This window comes from Sphaeramia orbicularis, chromosome 17, assembly GCF_902148855.1.
Source record: "Sphaeramia orbicularis chromosome 17, fSphaOr1.1, whole genome shotgun sequence".
Taxonomy (NCBI): Eukaryota; Metazoa; Chordata; class Actinopteri; order Kurtiformes; family Apogonidae; genus Sphaeramia; species Sphaeramia orbicularis.
In genome coordinates this window covers 9,339,141-9,360,573 of record NC_043973.1, presented here as the reverse complement: position 1 = coordinate 9,360,573, position 21,433 = coordinate 9,339,141, and the positions used below count along the sequence as shown (strand labels likewise).

The 21,433-nt window shown below is 38.4% G+C and overlaps 1 protein-coding gene across 1 annotated transcript; it reads right to left on the bottom strand.

The window, feature by feature from the left end:
• Positions 1-517: 517 nt before the first annotated feature.
• Positions 518-19,357, bottom strand: LOC115437551 (guanine nucleotide-binding protein G(s) subunit alpha isoforms XLas-like). The gene is made up of 4 exons (XM_030160787.1): positions 18,634-19,357; positions 9,155-9,227; positions 8,268-8,322; positions 518-688 (listed from the first exon to the last, which is right to left on the bottom strand). The coding sequence occupies exons 1-4, from the start codon at positions 19,148-19,150 to the stop codon at positions 590-592; spliced, it is 744 nt and encodes a 247-aa protein (XP_030016647.1). The 5' UTR covers positions 19,151-19,357; the 3' UTR covers positions 518-589.
• Between the last annotated feature and the right edge of the window lie 2,076 nt (positions 19,358-21,433).

Below are 21,433 nucleotides of genomic sequence, written 5' to 3'. Positions count from 1 at the left end.
GATTCTGACAGCCCTACACACACTCAAATCCAGTCTGACTCCACTTAAATGATACATCCTAACAACACTAATATTACTGATTTACATCCTAACAAACAGTAATATTACTGATTTACAAAAGTCTACAGGTAAACATCACACTGATACAATTCCAGTGAATTCAACAGTTGTTCATTTTAATACAGACCAGAGCAGGTTTTGCATATCGCCATGGTGAAATGCCAAACACTCTTCTGACGTGAGGAGATATATGTATAATTTTCCAAAGGACGAATACGACTGCTGCTGCTTGCCTTGCCACACCCAGAGTAAACATATCTCTGCCATATTCATATATGACATGACACCAGAACACACTGCAGAGCTTTCACCTCAAACATGACACAAAGAGGAGGACGGACAGAGCAGGGATGTGACAATAGTTTACAGGCTGTAAAAATAAACCTGCTTGCTTGCCTAGCTTATGACTGCACAAATAAGTGATTGTATAACACAGTGATAATGAACAATATTTTTAAGCCCGCATGTATCCCAAGCTTTAAAATATCACCACAACAAAAAAAGAGAAAGATCTCAGGATTTGAACTCACTATTGTGCACAGTCGATGAGTTGGTACTCATTGGACCTCTCGAAGCAGGCCTTCACTCCTTCGTCATCCCACAGCTTCTTTGCGTGATCAAAGAATTCCTGAAGAAAAATAAATACAGACATTAGGAAACAGACAGCCATCACCATACCACGTAATAAACAGCACAAAGCTACAATCGTGTCATGGTAAAATCCCTTTTGAACACACTCAGTATTAATACATGAACAGATATTTGCCTCCACTGCATTAAAATAAAACTAAATCTGTCAAATGACTGGTACCTCTAAACTACAGCTGAACCGTACATGGCAATTCAAGTCAAGCTGCAAAAAAAAGTACTGGCAACAGAAACACCATCTACCACACATTATCATCTAAAACCACGTGTACAAGTTTTAAGTGGCCTTAGTGCGCATATTTCTAATTTTGGACACAGCCGGGCTAGCAGATTCACTCTGCTTACAGTTTTTAGGCTAAGATAGACTAACCACTTGGGTTTTGTTGTTAGCAAACAGACGTAAGATTGCTATCAATCCACTCACCTAATCTTTGAAAAAGAGCAAACACACACATCTCCAAATGCTGAAATAGTCATTTTAAAATGACAGAAAATAGTAATTGTAGAGATACAAACTATTTGTGCTGAGATAAACCCCTTTAGAAAACTTCGACCGATTACATTTACATGGATATTTACAAAGATGTCCCATGAGCTTAAACAACACACCTTTCAATAAATACTTTTCTGTCTTTCTTTTACCGAGTTTAACTATTTGTTTTATTAAATACATTTTAAGGGCAAAGAATGTTAAAGGAAGATAAAATGCACAATAGCATCCCTGTGTTTATGCCGTAACAAAACTGTAGAGACAAGTAGTGAATCCTGTCTGTTTTAAAACATTCAAATCACATTAAAATTCAAACTGTTAGGTAGAAACCATTTTTTTTCCCATCCAAATACAGTAATGAGGATTATTTTACACTTGTGTTCACTTGTGTAACAGAGGAAGGTTCTCATTCACGTCCTCAATAACAAGTTTATCCAGCAGTTCCTAAATTCTAACTCTTGATTTACTGGTCACAAACTTTTTAAGATACACACACTTATGTGGCACACTTTTATAACTTCATTCTGCCGCCAGTCAGATTACACTCCAGCAAAAAAAATTACACGACTGATTGGTTGATTACACTGGTCTACAAGTAAAATGCTTCAAGAATAAAAGTAGTGAAATTTTACCACGAGTCACTGATAAAGAAAATCAAGTCAAAAATGCTGCTTGGCTGAAGTTTCCAAGATACAGTCTTGGGTCAAAATCTGAAATTCGAGAAGTAATGAAAGAATGGGTTTTACTCAAAATGAATACTTGTCTCAGAGCTACTAGATCTACTTCAAAACACTGTATGTACATTAGAATACATTCACTTTACAGGTTCTATCTAGTTGAAGATTTATAAATCTATTGTATAAATGTACATAAACCCTATGGGTAATAACACTTTATCATATACCTGGAAAACAACACAGCAAACCAGTACTTTTGTCATTTGTTTTCCAATTAATCTTATTAAAATACATAACATTTAGCCCATTTAATCTCTGAGGCAGAAAATGTCCCAAAAAAAAATTGTAGACCACTGATACATGTCCAAAAATACACAAATATGGGCAGCACCCCTGCTGTGTGAAATCCATCCATAAGCTTGATGCTATAAATGACTATGCATAGTCTCAGTGCTTCAGCTGACTTCCTGCTCCGGGACAATGGGGAGCATTATGAGGGGAACTCATCTTATCAATGACTTTGAGACATTTCCCAGGACTCTCTGTATGCCCTAAACAAAGATGATTGGGCTAATATCCCTCGTCGCCTCCTGTGCACATGTCTTTCAGATGGGCTCCTCCTCTATAGCCTGGAACCACCACATGACTCTCTGCACTCAGCACTGGCTCTGCGCTCCGGCTGGGGATGAGGATGAAAGTAGCCCCGAACCAGAGAGCGAGAAGGAGCCTGATAAATGATCACATGCTTCGGGAGATCTCCTCTCGGCAGATCCGGTGATTAAGTTCAACATGGAGGAAATGCACTGATCCAGACAACACAACACTCACTGACAGACATTAAGTTCTGGTTAGTCTTTTTCTTATAGATAACTTAAGGATCATCATTTCTTCTGTTGTGTGCTCTTATGTTAAAATATGGTCCACATCTCAGCACATGAACTTCTTATATCAAAGCATAACACATTACCACAGCAGTTTTAAAAGGTTTCCTGTAGCAGCATCTACCTGCCTTACCACACGCCTCAAACTTCTCACACATGATTTACAAAGGAAATGGAACTGTATTTGCCTTCTTGCCTGCATTTACTTCCACTTTTGTTTCAGTCACAACCACCTCAATAAATATCAGTAACATTTAACTGCGCTGGTTGCATTCTTCTGGAGGTATCGGCACATTTTACCCTTTAGACTTTAGACATGGAGGGATTTGATGAGCCAAAAGAAGGGCCCCGACAAAGCTTTAGGAAGTGTTGGACTTGGTGGAGGGAGGACGAGGGGTAGAAGAGTGGATGGGGGATGGGGGGGGGCAGAGTATGGTCCTCAGGGCTCTTTCCACAGAGGCGTGTGACACTGGGCCTTTGAATAAATGCAGTGTGTGCTGCAGTGCCCTACAGAGGAACTGATAACACAGAAAGAGACCAGGAGGGAATTTGCTTTAACACAAGCTTTTTTAACTCTTTCCTATGCTCTTTTCTCCAGTCCACTTCTACTTGGCAGTCCATCACACTGGCCGAAAGATGATGCTGATGCTCCAACCTCTTTGCGTGACCACATCTCATTTTGGCCTTGCAACTTGCTTTAGCCTTAATGCTAATCAACTTGGGTGTGTGATGTAATATTTCACTTGAATCATATAGGTCAGCTTGACACAGAGAACAAAACGGCCTAAATCTGAGTCAACTTAGCAAAACAAAGTTGTGGAGCAATGGCCAGTTGTCTTCTGTCACAAGGGGAGACTGAAATTCCTTTGGGTGAAATCTTTTAGAGAGCTTTAGCCGCAGAGCAGAATGTATAGAAATGGCTAATAATCCAAAATCCTTCCTTACATACAGCCAGCCTAAGAGTCAACCACATTTCACTCTCACATTTACTGGATCTGAAGAGAATACCTACGTTATATAAAAGTCACCAAGTCCAGTGAGACCTGACTTTCAAAGGTAAAGAGTACAAACTAAAAAGAGATTGAAAGCAACACAGGCATTGCGATTGTTTTAGAATTCTTAGAAAAATACTCACGAAGATAAAGCAGTCCTCTGCCCCACATTATAGACCCTCAGCTATACAATTAGTGGCTAAACAAACTAGGACTGAGGAACTTCCTAGGAATCTTAACAACATGGGAGGCTGGGTGTGGAGTGTGGGGTGTGGGTGGATGTTAAATAGCACTCACTGACAGTCGATGATGTACCCATGTTGAGGTGTAGTGTAAAATTTACAGTAATTCTGCACCTTAAAATGAAACAGGATTGCTATGACAAAGGGTGGGGCTGGACTGAAGTAAATAGAAGATAATGTGGAGCTCACCTTCCAAAGAGGACTGTAATTCATATTAGGGATGCAACAGTACAGGTTATCCATGGTCCAGTACGTATTGCGGTTCTTGAGTCATGGTTCACAGTACGGTATGGTTCGGACAGAAAGGCCAGCTGGAGCCCAGCTGTGTGCATAACTGGGAGCTGATGGAGAGCCTTCATGTTTGCTTTACATTCGTAAATAGGTACGTCCGTTTCTAATGCTATCATGCCTTCATACTTCCATGTGTCATGTAAGTTGGAATGAGCATTTCTCAATCAATCCACCAGAGGGCACGGCTCTTAATTACCATACTGGCAGAATACCATGAAGAAGAGTAAAGTTTTTTGAGAAATAGAAGAAGAAGAAAGTCAATAATAGCAAACATGGTGACGACAGAGGATGTTACTGTGGATACTAATGTTAATATTGAGAAGAGTAGTTGGTAGTAGAAGGGCTGTGCTCCTCATCCGGCTCAAGTCGGGCTCTGCTGCATCCAGCTCTAACAGGCGCCACCAAGTAATGATGCGTCTGGCTCCAACAAATGACAGTAGAATTCCGTAAGTCAGTTGTCTTGCAGAGCTCTAATAAACACGAGTTGTCTGGAAATGTCATTTGAAAATTACAAATGAGCCGTACCGCGGTACATGCTCGTACTATACCGTGAGGGGCATATCGTTCAGTATGATAGTACAACATGCACCGTTGCAACCATTATTCATATTGCAAAAAATTTTTTGTGGCCCTAGTTCTTGTCTTTTTCTTCAGAGTGCACACAAAAAAATATTCCAGAATACCAATCAATAGTAAAAGTGACCTGCTTGTTTCGGTATCAAATGGAGGGGATTACATGCAAGTTTTAACTTGTTTGATGGAGGGAGAGTGTCATAGTGCAGAACAGGGGCCAGGGCTCATTTGAATTTGCTCTACTTCAGTTGACTGACACTGTTGGATGGCTAGTTTAGCTGCTGCAGTGGCATTTGTTTCCATTTGCATACACAACTGTTTCTATCACTGCTTTCTTTTCTATGTGCCTACTGCTATCCCTGGCTAAAAGGAAAAGAAAAAGATTTCAAAGGCTTCAAAACTAAACTATATGCACATAGGAGAAAGGTTAATAGCTCTTCTGCAATGTAGCCAGTGTTGCAGGTGCAGCACTGCATTTTCAGGACCACTTTACCGCTTGGCTATCAATGTAAGTCTAAAATAGTCCATGTCAAAAATAACAACTGTGTAGCTACATAGAGCAGAATCTTTGTTTATTTTCCAAAAACATATACAATAAAGGTCTTGGTTTCATGTCACATAAAAAATTACTTGCTATATTTCTTGGAAGAGATACAGACTTTTGTACCAGACCATGACATAATACAGCTATAGCTCTGGTGTGTGTCGCCTTATTATTTGAATAACCAGGCACAGCAGACCACAACATTGTTCTCTCTCACGGTTCCTTTTCTTGACTAGAACGTTACTACATGAACACTTAACACGATGATACAGATACACAATATCTGCTTCATGAGTCACAATATACGTTGTTATACTTGAAAAACAACATGATGATTTCAATCTGGACAATCAATTCAATCTGGAATGGGACAGCAGTATAACACAGATTTAACATGGGAGAAGATGGAGAACACTGATTGGAAGCAAAGATGATAAAACAGTAACTGTCTCCATTCCTAAGAATTAAATTGTCCAGATACTAAAGAGATTTTTTTTAATATATAGTACATATGGGCTGGGTTACATAATTTAAGTGGTTTAAAAACTGCCTGTAGACAAAGTATTTGAAGAAGTTTATAAATCAGCAACTAACAAGAAAAACCCCCTATCCTTCATTAGGATATATGAAGAAGTTCGGAAACACTTAAATAAATAAATAAATAAATAAATATTCAAAGAAATTTATTTAACCTTTATTTAACCAGGAAGTCCCTTGAGATGAAATCTCTTTTTCGAGGGAGACCTGACCAAGAGGCACATCAGTACAATACAAATGAAGTAACAGAGTATAAAACTACATACAAATGAAATGAGACACTATGCTGGAGGTTTTCTTGTTTTTTTTTTTTTATATATAAACTTCCTCCAATGCGCCTGCTGTCCACTTAAGCTCATTTTCATCAGATAATAAAAAGATGGCTCATGGTCATGATTACTATGTTTTGCCTCCTAATTGCATGTCATGACCTTTACAGTAGGTTAACTCATGCATAGTTTTCAACATTCATCAAGTTAAGTTTTTCAAGATTCTTACAATGTGAGTAGACCAAGGTGAATAAGAATTTCTCACACCCTAAATAATCATCAGATTAATAATAGTAAATAAGTATTATTTACTGTCCCTTTGACAATGATACAGATACATGTTAAACTAGTTCTCTCCCTGTACAGCAGTTAATTTTGTAAAATACAGGAAGTGTCTCTTTCTTCTTCCTGATTATGCCTTCTTCAAAATAAATCCTAACATGCTTTAAATATTGTGTTACTTAGAGATAGCTTTCCTTTTATGATTACAAAGTAATTAACCTGATTCACCATGACATCATCTGTACTTAAATTTTCAGGTAAAGTATGCTTCTACCATTCAAATCGGCGTCAACAGGTGAAAGCCACAGGTTAGTGATTGGCTGGGTTCCTGCACCACTGTATTGGATATCATGCCTGGTGGCACTAAGTGACAATGTAGTGGTGACACTGACGGCACTAGTGAAGCCTGAGACTGATGACAAGCACAGACACTCCAAACAGAGCCATGTTGTTCCTTTTGGCCTGTCTGGGCCTGGGAACTCGACGCTGGCTTTCCCCATGGCCCTGGTTCCTGACACAACTCCAGATCAGAGCAGAACAGACCACTGTGGCCCTGGTTAGCAATCTGAGAGCAGAGCCTACTAGAAAATCTTGATCTTTACATGGATATGCCAGTGGTGCACTAGACTAAAGAAAGGCTTAAAAACTCAAAGCTAAGGGTGTAAGGTGACAAAGCATAAATAGCACTGTTTTTAAAGGGTGAAGCTAAAGAGTAGGCTATGTAATAGGTTAACTACAACCTGAGGACAACTCCCAGACACCAAAAACATCAGCCATATTGTGAAGTCTTATGGGAAAAGCAGTCACCAAACAGTGTCACAGAGTAAAGCTCATATAAAAAAGCTCCTCTATTCCATTACAAGTAACTGCAAAAGTGCTGATCAGTGTAGCAAGTGGTGATTATCCATGAAATTCATGGACATTTTCTTTTTATATACAAGTGCATCAATACAATACAGCACTTCCAGGAGCTCATCTGCAGCTCTGTATTCATTGGTCATTCCCATTGTATAGCTTCTACACAGTTGGTGTCAAACAAAGGAACACTGTCAAAATTATGTAAAACATTATCTACATTTCCAACACATGACCCCATGCTATCGAATAGCTGATCTCACACTGAAAGAAATCCCATGCATTTCAATCTGCATTCAATCCACATACAGCACATCTGCACCTCCAGCAATGAAGAGGACACAAACTGTCAACAAGCAACTGAGTCAAATAACTGATGGTTTCATTCTTAACCAGGTTGCAGCGTAAACATAATGCCTTTACATTTGTTATGCTGCATGACCCTAAACCAAAGAAAATTAAAGTGTTTCTGTTGAAACTTTCATTTGACAATCTGGAGCTATATCAGTAAAATCTAAATTGTTGACTATATGGACTCATAAAAAACAGCAAAACCTCTCATGACATACCATCCAACACCCACACAAATGCCCAGGCTAAAAACCACATGCACACACTGTAGATAAACAGAAACTTTGTGAACAGCTTACCTGTGAATAGTCAAAGTCAGAGAGAGGTGCTATGCTTTTGATGTACTCGATTCTGAATTGGTCCTCTGGTTTGACTAGCGGGACAGGGGTATTAAAGTGCTCATCGCAGACACTATAGTCTACAAAGCAAAAGTTGTTGGAGAAGAAAAAAACAAAGACAAAAACAAGCATGAAGCAGGGTGAATAGTTAAAAGTCTAAACATAAACCTGTGTAATAAGCAGTAAAATGGGCCTGCAGTAGCTCATCAACAGAGAAGTGAAGCAAATGAAACTCACCACTATGGCATCCTTTACGTTTTTCCGAATATCTTGGATTTTCTGTTTCTTTTCTCTGCAATGGGACATAAAAGATGTGTGAGGCAGCAGTTATGAAAACATCAACCACAGCAGGCTGCAAAAGATTTATCATCAATGTGGTTATGACTAACATGGGTTACTGCCAGGTTAGACTGTATGCTAATACAATTTAACATACAATACAGGTGCATGGGGTGGGGAAGCAGTTACAAACAGAAGGTAGGGAGTTGGGGACATTTACAAAAGAACTTGTATCAGTCAGGATGAGGTTAAGTGAATCTGCAACTATACATGATGTGAACATGAATCCAGCCTCCTGTGAAAGCATACATCCGGGGGGGGGGGGGGGTGTCATACAGTTACAGGACTCTGACATGTACTGGGCCTGGTTAAAATAGACCACTGGTAAGATCAATGCCATGCAAGGCCTTGCAGCAAAACAAATCATCAATAGGCCTGAGTCGATCACAACCTTTCACCCTCTCACATGAAACAGGAAACAGTGAATTTCGGCATCTGTGTGACACCGAGATCCTCGCAAGTGTGGGTTCGCTCTACATTGTACACGAAAAGGAGGATAAAAAAAAGTATATATATATATATCATATATATATATATATATATATATATATATATATATATATATTATATATATATGGGGGGGGGGGGGGCATATTAGCTGCTTTGCATGGGATACTGGGCCCAACAGGCGCTGCAGTGCCTGGGGAAAATCCATTCACAGGCTATATATTCTGGCCTCGACAGTCTCGTTTAGCAGGAGGGGGGACAACCACAGGAACTAACATCAGAAAATAGGTTTTAAGGCGTTAATGTAGCGTATTTCAGATGTATTGAACAGCACTCACTCTGCGTTGAAGCCGTTGACGTGTAGAATCCTCATCTGCTTCACAATGGTGCTTTTTCCGGACTCTCCCGCACCTTCGAAAACAGACAGAGCACAAAATACATCTAAATATCAGCACATTAACACGACTGAGGACGTCCTGGTTAGCGTAAAAAAACCGAGCGGACAAATGTTTTGGAAATGAATCCAGTTAATTGTAGGCTCTGGTGCTTCGCTTCCATCAATATCCACCCCCATGACATATTATTGCAAGCGCTGTCAAATGGGGCTACGTGTTCAGTAAACGAAAGGGATTACGGTTAGCTTACATTTCAAAGAGCCATCACATAGAAATGAGCCTTACCCAGTAATAAGAGCCTGTGTGTGGCTTTATAAGCTTGTCTCTCCTTTTGTAACTGTTTTTCTATCTTTTTATTAGCCTCTCGTTGTGCCTTTTCGTCGATGCGTTGATCTTCAGTCTTGCTGTTGCCCAAACAACCCATCTTCCGTCGCCCGAACCCTTCCTTGCGAAATCGTCAAAAAATATATAATAACACCCGGGTGGCTAAATAATACAAAATGACTCTACTGTAAGAAAAAAAGGGACAAATCTCTGCGAGGCTTTCTCCGTCGGAGGAGGAATATGTTCCCCGTTACAATTCCGCTTTAGCCGCAGCCACCGTCATCCAAACCGTGTGTTAGTTCACAAACAAACGAAGAATAACGACTCGGTTCAGATAACGGAATATGAAAAAATATATATAATAGGGAGAGACAGAGAGGGTCTTAAATTTCTGGGAATCAGTCAACTGTTCCTATCGCGTCTCCAAGCCCTCTCTTCTCCTCTCTGTTTTTTCTATCTGAATTTCTATCAGTATTTCTGTCTCTTTAACTCAGCACTGCCTCTCTCTGTGGCACCAGGAAGTAACCGTGGACCGTGGAGGTGGAAAACAAACCTGCGTTAAACTGTAACATTAACAACCAGCTCTGATACTGCATTTTATAACTTGGGCGTCAAAGGGACAGGAGAGATCCATTCCCGATTTAGAGCTGTGTTTTCGCTATCCGTGCTATCAAAAACTAATCGGAGAGAGGAGAGAGTGTGAGGGGGAAGGGGGGGTTAGTGGAAACCCGGGCCGCCTCTGCTGGTTTACAGAGGGGCTGGGTCTGAGAGGTGGCCCTGACCCAAACTACCAACCCGTTTACACAGTCTGTCTGTGTGGAAAAGGGCTTTACCTATCTGTGCTGTTGGTAAAGGGTGGTCTTTTAACCCCTAAAGAGTGGTAGTTTGTGGCAACCTCCAGAAGAATTTCCTTCTACATTTAACCTTTCCTATGACCATTTATGATAATAAAATAATCTGCATTTCTTTATTTTGTGAAAATCAGGTGTTTTCCTGTATTTCATTCACTGATCATGTGGATCACAGGTGTCACACACACAAAAGAGTCCAACCCAGCATCTGGGATGAATTTGGGAAATGCAAAAATTACAGTGAAGATATTAACAATCAAATGTGTCAAAACTATTTTAGTTCAGGTTCCATATACACCTAGACGATCTCAAGTGGGTCAGATCAGTAAAATACAATCATAATAACCTATTAATAATGGAAACCCCAAATTTTTGTCTTTATTTTAGTGTAAAAAAAAAAAAAAAAAAAGAGAATTGCATGAAATTGTTTCCATTTACAAACTATCCTTTCACAAAAATGTGAATAGCCTGAACAAACATGAACAACCTGAAATGTCTTAAGCGAAGTAAGAGCAATTTTAACAATAATCTGCCTGTTACTAAATATTTTGTGTATTTGTAAATCCACTGTGATGTGTAAGTTGCAATATACATATGTAAATGATAAACTGTGGAATAATGTTGTTAAAATGCACTTATTTTTCTAAAGACATTTCAGGATTTTCATGTTATTCAGATTTTTAAGGAAACTTTGTAGATGTAGACACTTTCATAATGTAATTTTTTTCACTGTTATTATTTTACTGGTCCAGCCCATTGGACATTATATTGGGCTGTACATGGCCCATGAACTAAATTGAGTTTGACACCTCTGATGTAGATATTCATAAAAGCTCAGAGTAAATTCAAAACAGAGAAAACTGAAGGAAAAAGTGTAATTTAAACAAAATGTATCATTAAGGAAAATAAAAACAAGCATCTACAACCACTCTTATTTATCAAAATACATGGGTTTTATTGATGAATCTGTGTTGTAGAAGATGACAGTGTTTCCATGTTCACTATGGAGCCTCTGAAGGTCCAAATGAAAAGCTGAGAAACTGGATTTGACCTGAATTTGTCACATGTATTGTAGCGGTTCAAAAGTTATTAACTTTATAGATCAGAAGATGTCTTTGGTTGATAGTGTCTGTTTAGGTCTTTGATGGTTACTAGGATACAGTCGGCTTTAGGTGCAGGTTTAATGTCATTAATTTAAGAAGGGGTCAATTATAGCTGCAGTCATTTCCAAAAATACAGTAGTAGGTCACTCTATCTAACAAACTGTTTGTTGAATTATTTTGTTCTGTTTTGAGGATTAACATCTGTCCTGAGACTACAAATAGAAACCAGCCTAAAGAAATACATAAAAATGAAATTAAATATAACTGAACATGTCACAGTCACAATATCATAATGCAATATTAAAAACAAAACCAAACTGGTAAATCAAAACATTTCACCTATTATTTGACAATTTTATGATCTTTAGAGAACTATTTCACCAGTGTAAACTACAGTTCCCAGCACAGCGGATAGGAATCCACTGATAGGTCATGAGATAAATTCACAGGGTCACCAAACAACTAAGATTTCTCAAATCCAGAGCAATTTACTCTTAAGGTTTTAAATATATCCAAGTGAAACGAACTTATAAGAAAGGATCACAAATTAGTCAGAACTTGTCCACATACTGCTACTGTTAAGTCGATATATATAGCTTTGTTTAAATGAGGATCATGGGACAAAAATAGTTGGGATAAACTGCTACACAAGCGGACTGATCGCATGTGCCAAATAGAGCATTATAGTGTAATTTGTACTTTGATAAAATAAATGAAATCATTCAAAACAATACAGCAAAGTCCTGCAATACATATGGTATATTATCTTACTGTGAACTTTTTAAAAAAAATAACCTATTTTAGATATAAACCATTTGATTAGCAAAACTTGAGTCTTAAAACTACTGCAAGTTCCAGTAGGATAGTACAAAACATATTCTAGAAATACCTCAAGAAAGAAACATTACCAAGTAGGAAAATAGGCTTATAAAAAGCCTGCTAGCATTATTAGAAATGCATTTGTTTCTCATATGCCACATGTATGCAACTTAAAGTTCTACATTAGACAAGATCAATTTTAATCTAAAAGTTCCCAGTGAAATACATCAAACTAAATTAAAAGTAGACTTCACCACTGGATGTAAGATTTCTTTCAAGGACACTGTTACAAAGAATTTGTCTGTCATTTGTGTAGACTTCGGCTGGACAAGTATGTGTAACACCCCCAGTCTCAGAACAATAACTTATCTTCATTCAAACAATGTATGTTCATAGCACACGATCTACGCATATTTCTAAAATGTTAATAGGCACTATAGTAATTCTGTCCTTGTAAGTGGTGTGTCTGCTGCTACGGGGTAACTAAAAACTGTCAATGTTGTGAGCATTGTGTGACATTTATGTTTAGGCCGCTGTGGCTTCCTCTCATCAAAACCAAAATGGAGTGTGGTATTGTTAACGTTGGACTTTTCAATAAAGAATGCTGTCAGTTTCATTTAAACTATCCTTATGTTATTTGTAGGTAGGAAGAATATAGTGCAGTATGACAGAATCAGTGCTACCATCTCAATGCAGTTTGTGAAACTTGGTAAGCAGGCCTTAACATGAAGCCAAAGCTAGGTTAAATATAATACACAACTGTTTCATTCAGGTAAAAACTAAGGAATTACAAATTAACTGTGGTATATGCCTGCATTACAAATTACTGAAGAGCACGAGTCGACTATAAGAGCCTATTTTTGTAACAAACAACAAGGAGAGCACTGTTATTGTGTACATTTATGCAAACACAATGCAAATACTAGTTTCAGGTAGTGAAATGAGTGCAGCAAAGTTGTCCAGCACGCAAATCAAGTTTAGAGCCCTCATTGCCATGTACAGTGGTCTGAAATTCTTCCCAGCGGCCCCCACCACCCCTACTAGAACGGGGGAAAAAATCCTGCCTTCCCACCTTAAAGAGCAAGGTCAAAAAAGTGAGTGGCCCACATCACTCTCTAGTGGTTACTGGCAGCACTGCATACAAAGAACACCGGCTCTGTGAGAACAACACAACTTCTGCTATTAAGACGGTCAACAAAGAATAGACTGACATCTGCATTTAGCTGGCTGTGGTCTGTCTGTAAATTGAACATAAATAGAGTGTGAGACTGTAAATGTCATTAACCTATCATTATCATTTTGTAGGTAACAGTAACACACTTGTGATTAGTTAATATGAGTGCATGTGCAATGAAGAAAATAAAGGTCTATTACAAATGACAAACTATAGTAATTTAATGATATAAATGTATAAAATGCTGTGTCAGTTAAATTTTGCCTTCAGGCAAGGTGTCTACAGGCTCTTATATTCAAAGCCTTTTGAGACTGGCTTTAGAGGATCTTTTTCTTATTCAATCATTACATGTAAATATAAAAGTAATGTATATGCAGTCCTGTGCAGTAAGTTTTATGTAGCAATATAGTTGACGTCATTTGGGTTAGTCTACACTTTACCAATAAGTAGGTGGAAGTATAAAGTCAAAAAGACATGAGTTTCAGTGGTAGATGTGAAGATTTTTAACATTGGAAATACAGACTGTAATGTAAGAAAAGACTGAAACATTTAGACAACAAGAAATTAAGATGAATAAAAATGGAATATTTGACAATTATAACCCCACAAATGCACATTTAAGACCATTTAATGACTTTTAAGGCCTATTTATGAAAAATGAAATTTAAGTTGTATCATCATAAGGATCTGTGCCATGTCAAAGATGTTTTTTAACTGATAGCCCCCTCACTATATATCAAAAATGGCAAAATGGTAAAGCCTGCAAGTAAAACATATTGCTTTTAACCAATGAGAAACTCTTACGAAAGCACAGTTGCTCTGCAAAATGCACTGAATACAAACGTGAGCTTCATGTCTGAAAGAAGTCAAAAACTGCTTGTGAACAATTACAGTCAATGTACTATGTATAAAACTTTTATACTGTCCATGAAGCATGTGCTGTAAAAACAGGCGCACATCCAACTGATATCTGGCTAAAATTAGCCTTCTTGAGTTTTTTTTTTCTCTAAAGCTGGAGAGAGCTATTTATTTATCACTCTCTTTTGGGACACGGGGCTTTTGATAAAGTGTAAATTATACAATAGGCAAAACCAGAGCCAACATATTCCAGTGTCCTTCTGGTGCAGTTCTCTTTCATTTAAGCTGATGCTAGTACCAAGACAATCTACACTGCATCCTCGTTATCAGTACCATAAATATGACAATAATTCATACTCCAGTACCTCCTGTTGGCCATTACATTAACTAGAAACTCTGAGTGTTAGTAGCAAAGTTCAGCTATGGTCAATGATAAAACCCATTTAGGCTGAAGCAAAGTTCACCTGACTGTAAAGGGGAGGGCCTACAGAGATATATATGTTCCACTGTGTAGTTAAGTGGATGAGTAAGCTTTTCCAAAATATCATTTTACATGCTGTATAGTGACACGAAGAACAAAGAAAAACAATGTGACAAAACATGACAATCAGTGACTTCCAACAAGCTATTCATTGGCTCATGTCTGCCTACTTTAGTGATCATTTCTGTCGTGTCTTACTACATTGCTAGCAGCCTGTTGTTCAGGCTCATGAAGGGTGATAAGGCTGAGATACGAAACAGCCAGTTAAGGACATCTACGAAAGCTGTAACAGATATTATCACGGGCCAGTACAGAATCCAATCCATGAGACCTAACAATAATGTAACTTCCTTTCCAAGAAATAATAGGAACTTGCCTTCCAGTTCCCATCCCTGTATTCATGTACTACATTATAAAGTAGACAGGAACTCTATCAAATGTTCAACCATGATGAATACAGCTTGTAAAAAAATCTATTCTTCTTACATTTCACTTTTCTTTTTTACTATCCCTACAAATAGATTCACATATTTTTAAGGTTTAATAGGGAAGTTAATATTGATGACCTACTGTTCAGATATCAGTCAAAGGTTTTTGGATATATTTCACAACTGTAATCACTTATATTCCCATGTGTAAAGCAGAAGTTCATAAGTTAGTTCAATTACAATGTTTTGCAAGTAATGTAAAACATATAATGTAAAGTCTGCTAATTTTATGTCCTTGTCATAAAAAAAATTATACAACCAGGCTAGTATACTTTGAACCCTTTGATTTATAAAGGTCCAGTTGAGTAAGTTTACTGCACTGAATCTAGATTATAGCACGCCTGTAATAATGAACCGTAATGATAACTGAACTAATAACTATTCTTATGTATGTAAAGCATAAAGAAATTGTGCATTTTGAAACTAAACTTTATAATTATGCAATATATTACAAAAAACCCCTGCTTATTCTCTTTTCCAAACATTTTCTTAAAATGTGAATGTACTAAAATGTATTACTTTTTAGATTCTTGTTTGTACTGTAAGTTTCCAAAAATAGAATTCAGTATGAGCAAATTCAAAAATGGGACTGTAAATGTGACAACAACCATTGAATTATATAGCCTGAGCTCCAACTGAATATAGCAGCCCTTTCAGGATAAACAATAGTTCCTTATGGCTATCGTTATTCAACTAAATACCTGCAGCAAATACAAACAGATAAAGTGACCCAGATTAGCTAGCATACGTTGCCTTGAAATGTAACACCATTTGAAAGGTGTCCACTTTCAGAGGAACACAAACCACCTCAGTCCTCTGGCATGCAACAAGAATCCTACTGGAAACCTGTAGGGTATAAAGTCCCAAAGGCCTCTTAAGAAAAACCTAAAGTGGGCTGTGGCTCGTGCTGAAAGCCAGTGGGTGTACCAGGACAGGTGGCTCTGGAAATAATAATGATCCTATAGCATCGAAGAAGGCCACCAAAACCATAATGATGGGCTGAAATCACACAGTAACACAGGTCATACACGTGTTGGTGTTACAAGGAGCTGTGCATCTCTGCTCTATGACACTTCCCTGTATGACTTCATTAGGATGAGCCGATTCTTCCTGTGCATTATACTGAGAGGTGTTTACTCAGGAAATTAAACTGGTAACCTTTGATTATATAACTAATCATTACACTTTTCAGAGTAAAGAAAATACATGCAATGTAGCATTAAGTGTGACAAATGGGAACACTGTTGAGATTAAAGCGGATGAATTACTATCCAACATCTCAACATTGTTTTCCGTGTTAGGATAGCTGTGATGAAACATAAGATCCTGTTCCTGATTGACACTTTCTCTTTGATTAAGCACTGACCTCTTTGAAAACTGAAGTACGGGGTTAGCCCACATATATAGTGTGTCTGAGCTATAGTTTCACGCAAGCTAAATCGAAGTGAACAATGGCTCAGTCAATAAATGTGCCTGTTTTAACTTACTCTCAAAAGCAGATGGACAATTAAATAAGTAAAAATGGATGTTAAATTTTCACAATTATGTGCTAACTGTGGGCACAGTGGATAGAACGTTGGTGGAAGAGAGGCCTGGCCTGACAACCACTGCTGCTGGAAACACATTGAATGTTTAAAAGGGACAAAACTGGGATGCTGCTGACTGACATTTAGAGAGTATCTTGATAAATTATATAAACCATCCATCGGTGACCTGTAAAACGGGGTCGGGCTATGGGTTCTGTCACACAGTTAAACAGCACAACTACGACTACATAAAATGTGAAAATCTTATAAATATGTTACTTGAGTCACAATTAAAACTTCATTATGGCAATACAACAATGCAGCAGCTGAGAAAAAAACATGCATTTGCACTGGTGCAAAAACACTAAAGAAATAATATTTTGCATTTGTGACACTGGATGCAAATTGATGACCAGATTTGGAATCACAAACCTTGTTCTTCAATTAATAACCTGAGCCCTGAAGCCCATTTTCTCATTTTGATATCATAGAGTACAAGTACAGTACATGGACACCCACATACTACACCATCACTACACAGTCAAGTCTAATAATAATCAAATATACTCTATTGTCCACAAGACTTTACTATGTACAACACAATCCCATACAGACTTAGAACATTTTACTAAAACATGTATTTACTACAAATGACACAGTCAGACTATAACAAATTTAATTTGCTGCTTTTCTGTCTTCCATTAAACTAAACAGAATAGTTATTTGGTTTCATGCTGGGTCCTAGAAATCTGTAATAGAAATTTTAAACAATACATGTTTGATTATTTAAAGAAGCACATTACATAATAATTATTAATCATCCTTAGTTTGAGCAAAACACTCCTCTAACTTTATGCTACTCCTCTTCACTATTCCCTAATTCATGGATCTTTTTTTTAACTTGTTCATGAGAGATTTAACATGTAGTACAGACCATGTTATGTTATGTTATGTTATGTTATGTTATGTTATGTTATGTTATGTTATGTTATGTCCCATTGTAGCTCAATAACCAAAGATTATTGATCTGTATCCATTTTGTAACTAAAACATAACACACCTGAGAGTTCACTGTTGTCTACTCATTTTTACATAATAAAAAACTATGTAATTATACACTAGAGTACACTGTACTGTACTCTACTATACTTATACACAGATTCAGTGAAAAGTACTAGTGTAAATGTGCAACTGTTAGTCAAAAGGCGGATTTCCATCTGTTGTCCCTGGTGTCACACTACACCACAGGTCATATGCTCTTCTCTTATCTACTCTACTCGTTTTTACAGCTAATATAACTCTACATTACAATGAACAACTGTCTATTATTCTACACCACACTGCATTTAAGCATTCGACTTTATCCTTTTTATTTGCTGAATGTGCTGGAGTGTGTCAAAATGATGTTTACATGGTGTCCCTGGACAGACCGGCTACTACACTTACACTAGCCTTTATGCTAGGTTTTAAAGCACACACAGCCCGGCGTCCTCTGTACATGTTTGTATATTTGACCATTTAAATAGCCTGTACTGTGTTTAAATGGTATTTTACATTTTCCTGCCACCCTAAATGTAACTGCAACAGGACAGCAGGCCCAGTGAGTGTGCGGCTAAACGTCCATCTTCATCATTTGTCATTGACAGCCGCAGGGGGTAGACTTCACAGCCAAGCCAACAGATGTGGCAATAGGCCTCGCCAGAGCAGTGACATAATTTCTGGAAAGGCCAGTGCGTTTTGGTTTCTAATAATAAAACGCCTTCCTTGTCCAACAACAACACACAGGGACTCAACCTACCGAGCAGCAGCAGCCGATGCGTCTGTTTATACTCCCGTTTGAGCTCCTTCAGTGCCCTGTCAATATTCTTACTGACTTTCTTCGCCTCCTTCTCGGCCTCCTTCTCCTCCACCAGCAATTTGTCCCAGTTTTTCTGCTTTTGGGTGCTAGTCTTTTGCAGCAGCTGTAAGCGTCGGCCGCGGTCCTTGCCTGTCCCCTTACCGCTACCTCCTCCACCGCCACCGCCGCCTCCTCCTCCTCCACCACCTCCGTTTTGTATGAGCACACCGTCGGTACCAGTGTCTCCACGGCGGTGCTCCCCGGCCGGGAGCCTGGCAGGGTCCCCGGGGCGCACCGGGCCGCCGCCGCCGCGTAGCGACGAAGTCTCCCCGCATCCCCCGGTGTCCTCCTGGCGAGCTCCCCCGGCGCGGGTCGGCACGGCGGTGTCCGGAGGCTGGTCAGAGTCCGAGGTAGCGTTGGAGATGGACCCGCTCAGGTCCCCGAAGAGCCGGGGACGCAAACTGTAGCACAGCCCCATGTTGAAACCAATATTTGTCTGTGAATGTGATTTTTCATAAATTAAAATATCAAAAAAATCCCAGTTGCGCCACCAGCCCTAACGTGCCATCGTTACATTGGAGCTCCAGCGGTGCGATTCAAATCCGAATTTGAGCCGAAAACGTGAATGAATTATGCTCCGACATTTGCTATATGTCATTTTGCATTTTCCCCAGTCAGCCTTCGCTTCGTAGTTAGTGGATCACCTGATCCTTGAGTGGACACTGCGGGTCCACCTTACCGTAAGTAACCAAAAGCACAACCTTGGAGAAAAACGCGGCTATCCGCTGCGCAGACAGTCAACAATTTGACTGCACGGTTGTTAGGTACAATGCACAGCACGTCATGTTACTACAGTATGGCCATTTCGAGAATGCTGGTCATGATTTTCATTCCTCACATTTCATGCCTCCACGTCTAAAGACATGCTGCACTGATAGTGAACCTTCTCTTTATCATCAGCCAAATGCACCATGGCACATTGTGTACTTACTCTAAGGAATATTTCTAAGACTATGACAATTAAAATTGTCAAATGTTGAGGGAATATGTCTTCACAAACAATTCAAACCTGTCTTTATAGTTTAAGACTTTAATAATTGTCAACGACACATTATTTTGTACATTTTGTAACCAAAATCCTTAAACTCCCTTAATCTGATCTTTAATACACACACGCACGCACGCTCTAACGCGCGCTCACACACACACAAACAAACATACACACACACGCACACGCACTGATTAAGCTGATACATGTTATGAGTTATGTTGGCTGTCCGAATAGAACTGACTCATTTTAACTTCACATCAGCCCCTTTAATTTATGGTTATATATATATATATATATATATATATATATATATATATATATATATATATATATATATATATATATATATATTTACAGTCTACAGATGAACACTAAGCGACATTAGGAGTACACTGATATGTATTTCATGGCAGCTCCTGAAATATCGTATTTGCTCTTTTTTTTATAGTTTGGGGTTAGAAAGGATAAGATCAGTTGATTAAAGGGGCCAAAGTCATAATAAGATGCAAGGTTGAAACTGAGCCACTAGATGGCGCAACTGTAAAACACACGCACAATTTTGATTGCGTGCAAACTTATAGGAGTATCCTTGCATCAGACTTAATGCCTATTTATTGGCATTAGCTGATTTATTTGAGTTAAAATGGCACCGCTGCCGTTGCCTACAATATAAAGGATGTATTACTTACCATATAAAACTGCGGCAAAATAAAGTTTGAATATGTTTACTGTTTTTAATACTGTGCATACTAGTAGTGTAATAACAAAAGCAGCCCAGCACCTTTTGTCCTCGGGTTAACAAATGTCTATATCTTTCTTTTTCTGTATAGCCAATAGTGGTGTGAAGACATAAAAATTAATGTACGCATTCGGTTTTGGAAGCGGTACCTGAAGAAAACAATTTCACAAGGGTCATTTAGTCGCGGAAAAAAATATTAGACCACCCCTTGTTTTCTTCAATTTCTTGTACATTTTAATGCCTGGTTCAACTAAAGGTACATTTGTTTGGACAAATATAATGATAACAACAAAAAATTGCTCATACGAGTTTTATTTAAGAGCTGATACTTAGCCATTTTTCATAGTTTTCTTGATAATAACCAAAATCACTCAAGTTCTTAACATCTATAGCTATGGCATTGTACAGCGAAAAACAATGCTTTCAAGGATTCCATGTTTTCTTTTCTGTCTGTTTTAGTCACATAATACACAGGAGTTAGTACTTGATTGCATAACCATTGTTTTTGATGACTTTTGATGGTCTAATAATTTTATCTGCGACTGTAAATCTTTTGTAGGTCTCCTCTACATGATTGAGTTTGCCCTATTTTATGGAACAAAAAAAAATATTAACTGTTAACTTTCCGTTATTTTTTCTTCATTAACAAAAATTTTTTATTCATGATATTTATTGCAGCACCACAGTTCACATATTGAGTAACAACATTAGATTTTCATTGCACCGTGTTGGCCTGTGCGTTGCCTAGGAGACGGAAGCCGCCCTACCTATCGGGCTGCAGAGGCAGCATCTCCTCAACCAGCATCCTCGTGTCCTCCACTGCACGGACATGTCCGCCGTGGAAAGGACACGTTACTGAAGACTACTTTTGGTAAGCGCAGTGAACAGTAACTGAAGAAAAATGTGGAGTGTTTAAGCTGATTAGGACAGGTTAGTTGGGTAAAGATAGCTTATTTCGCTCTGTAGCTTCG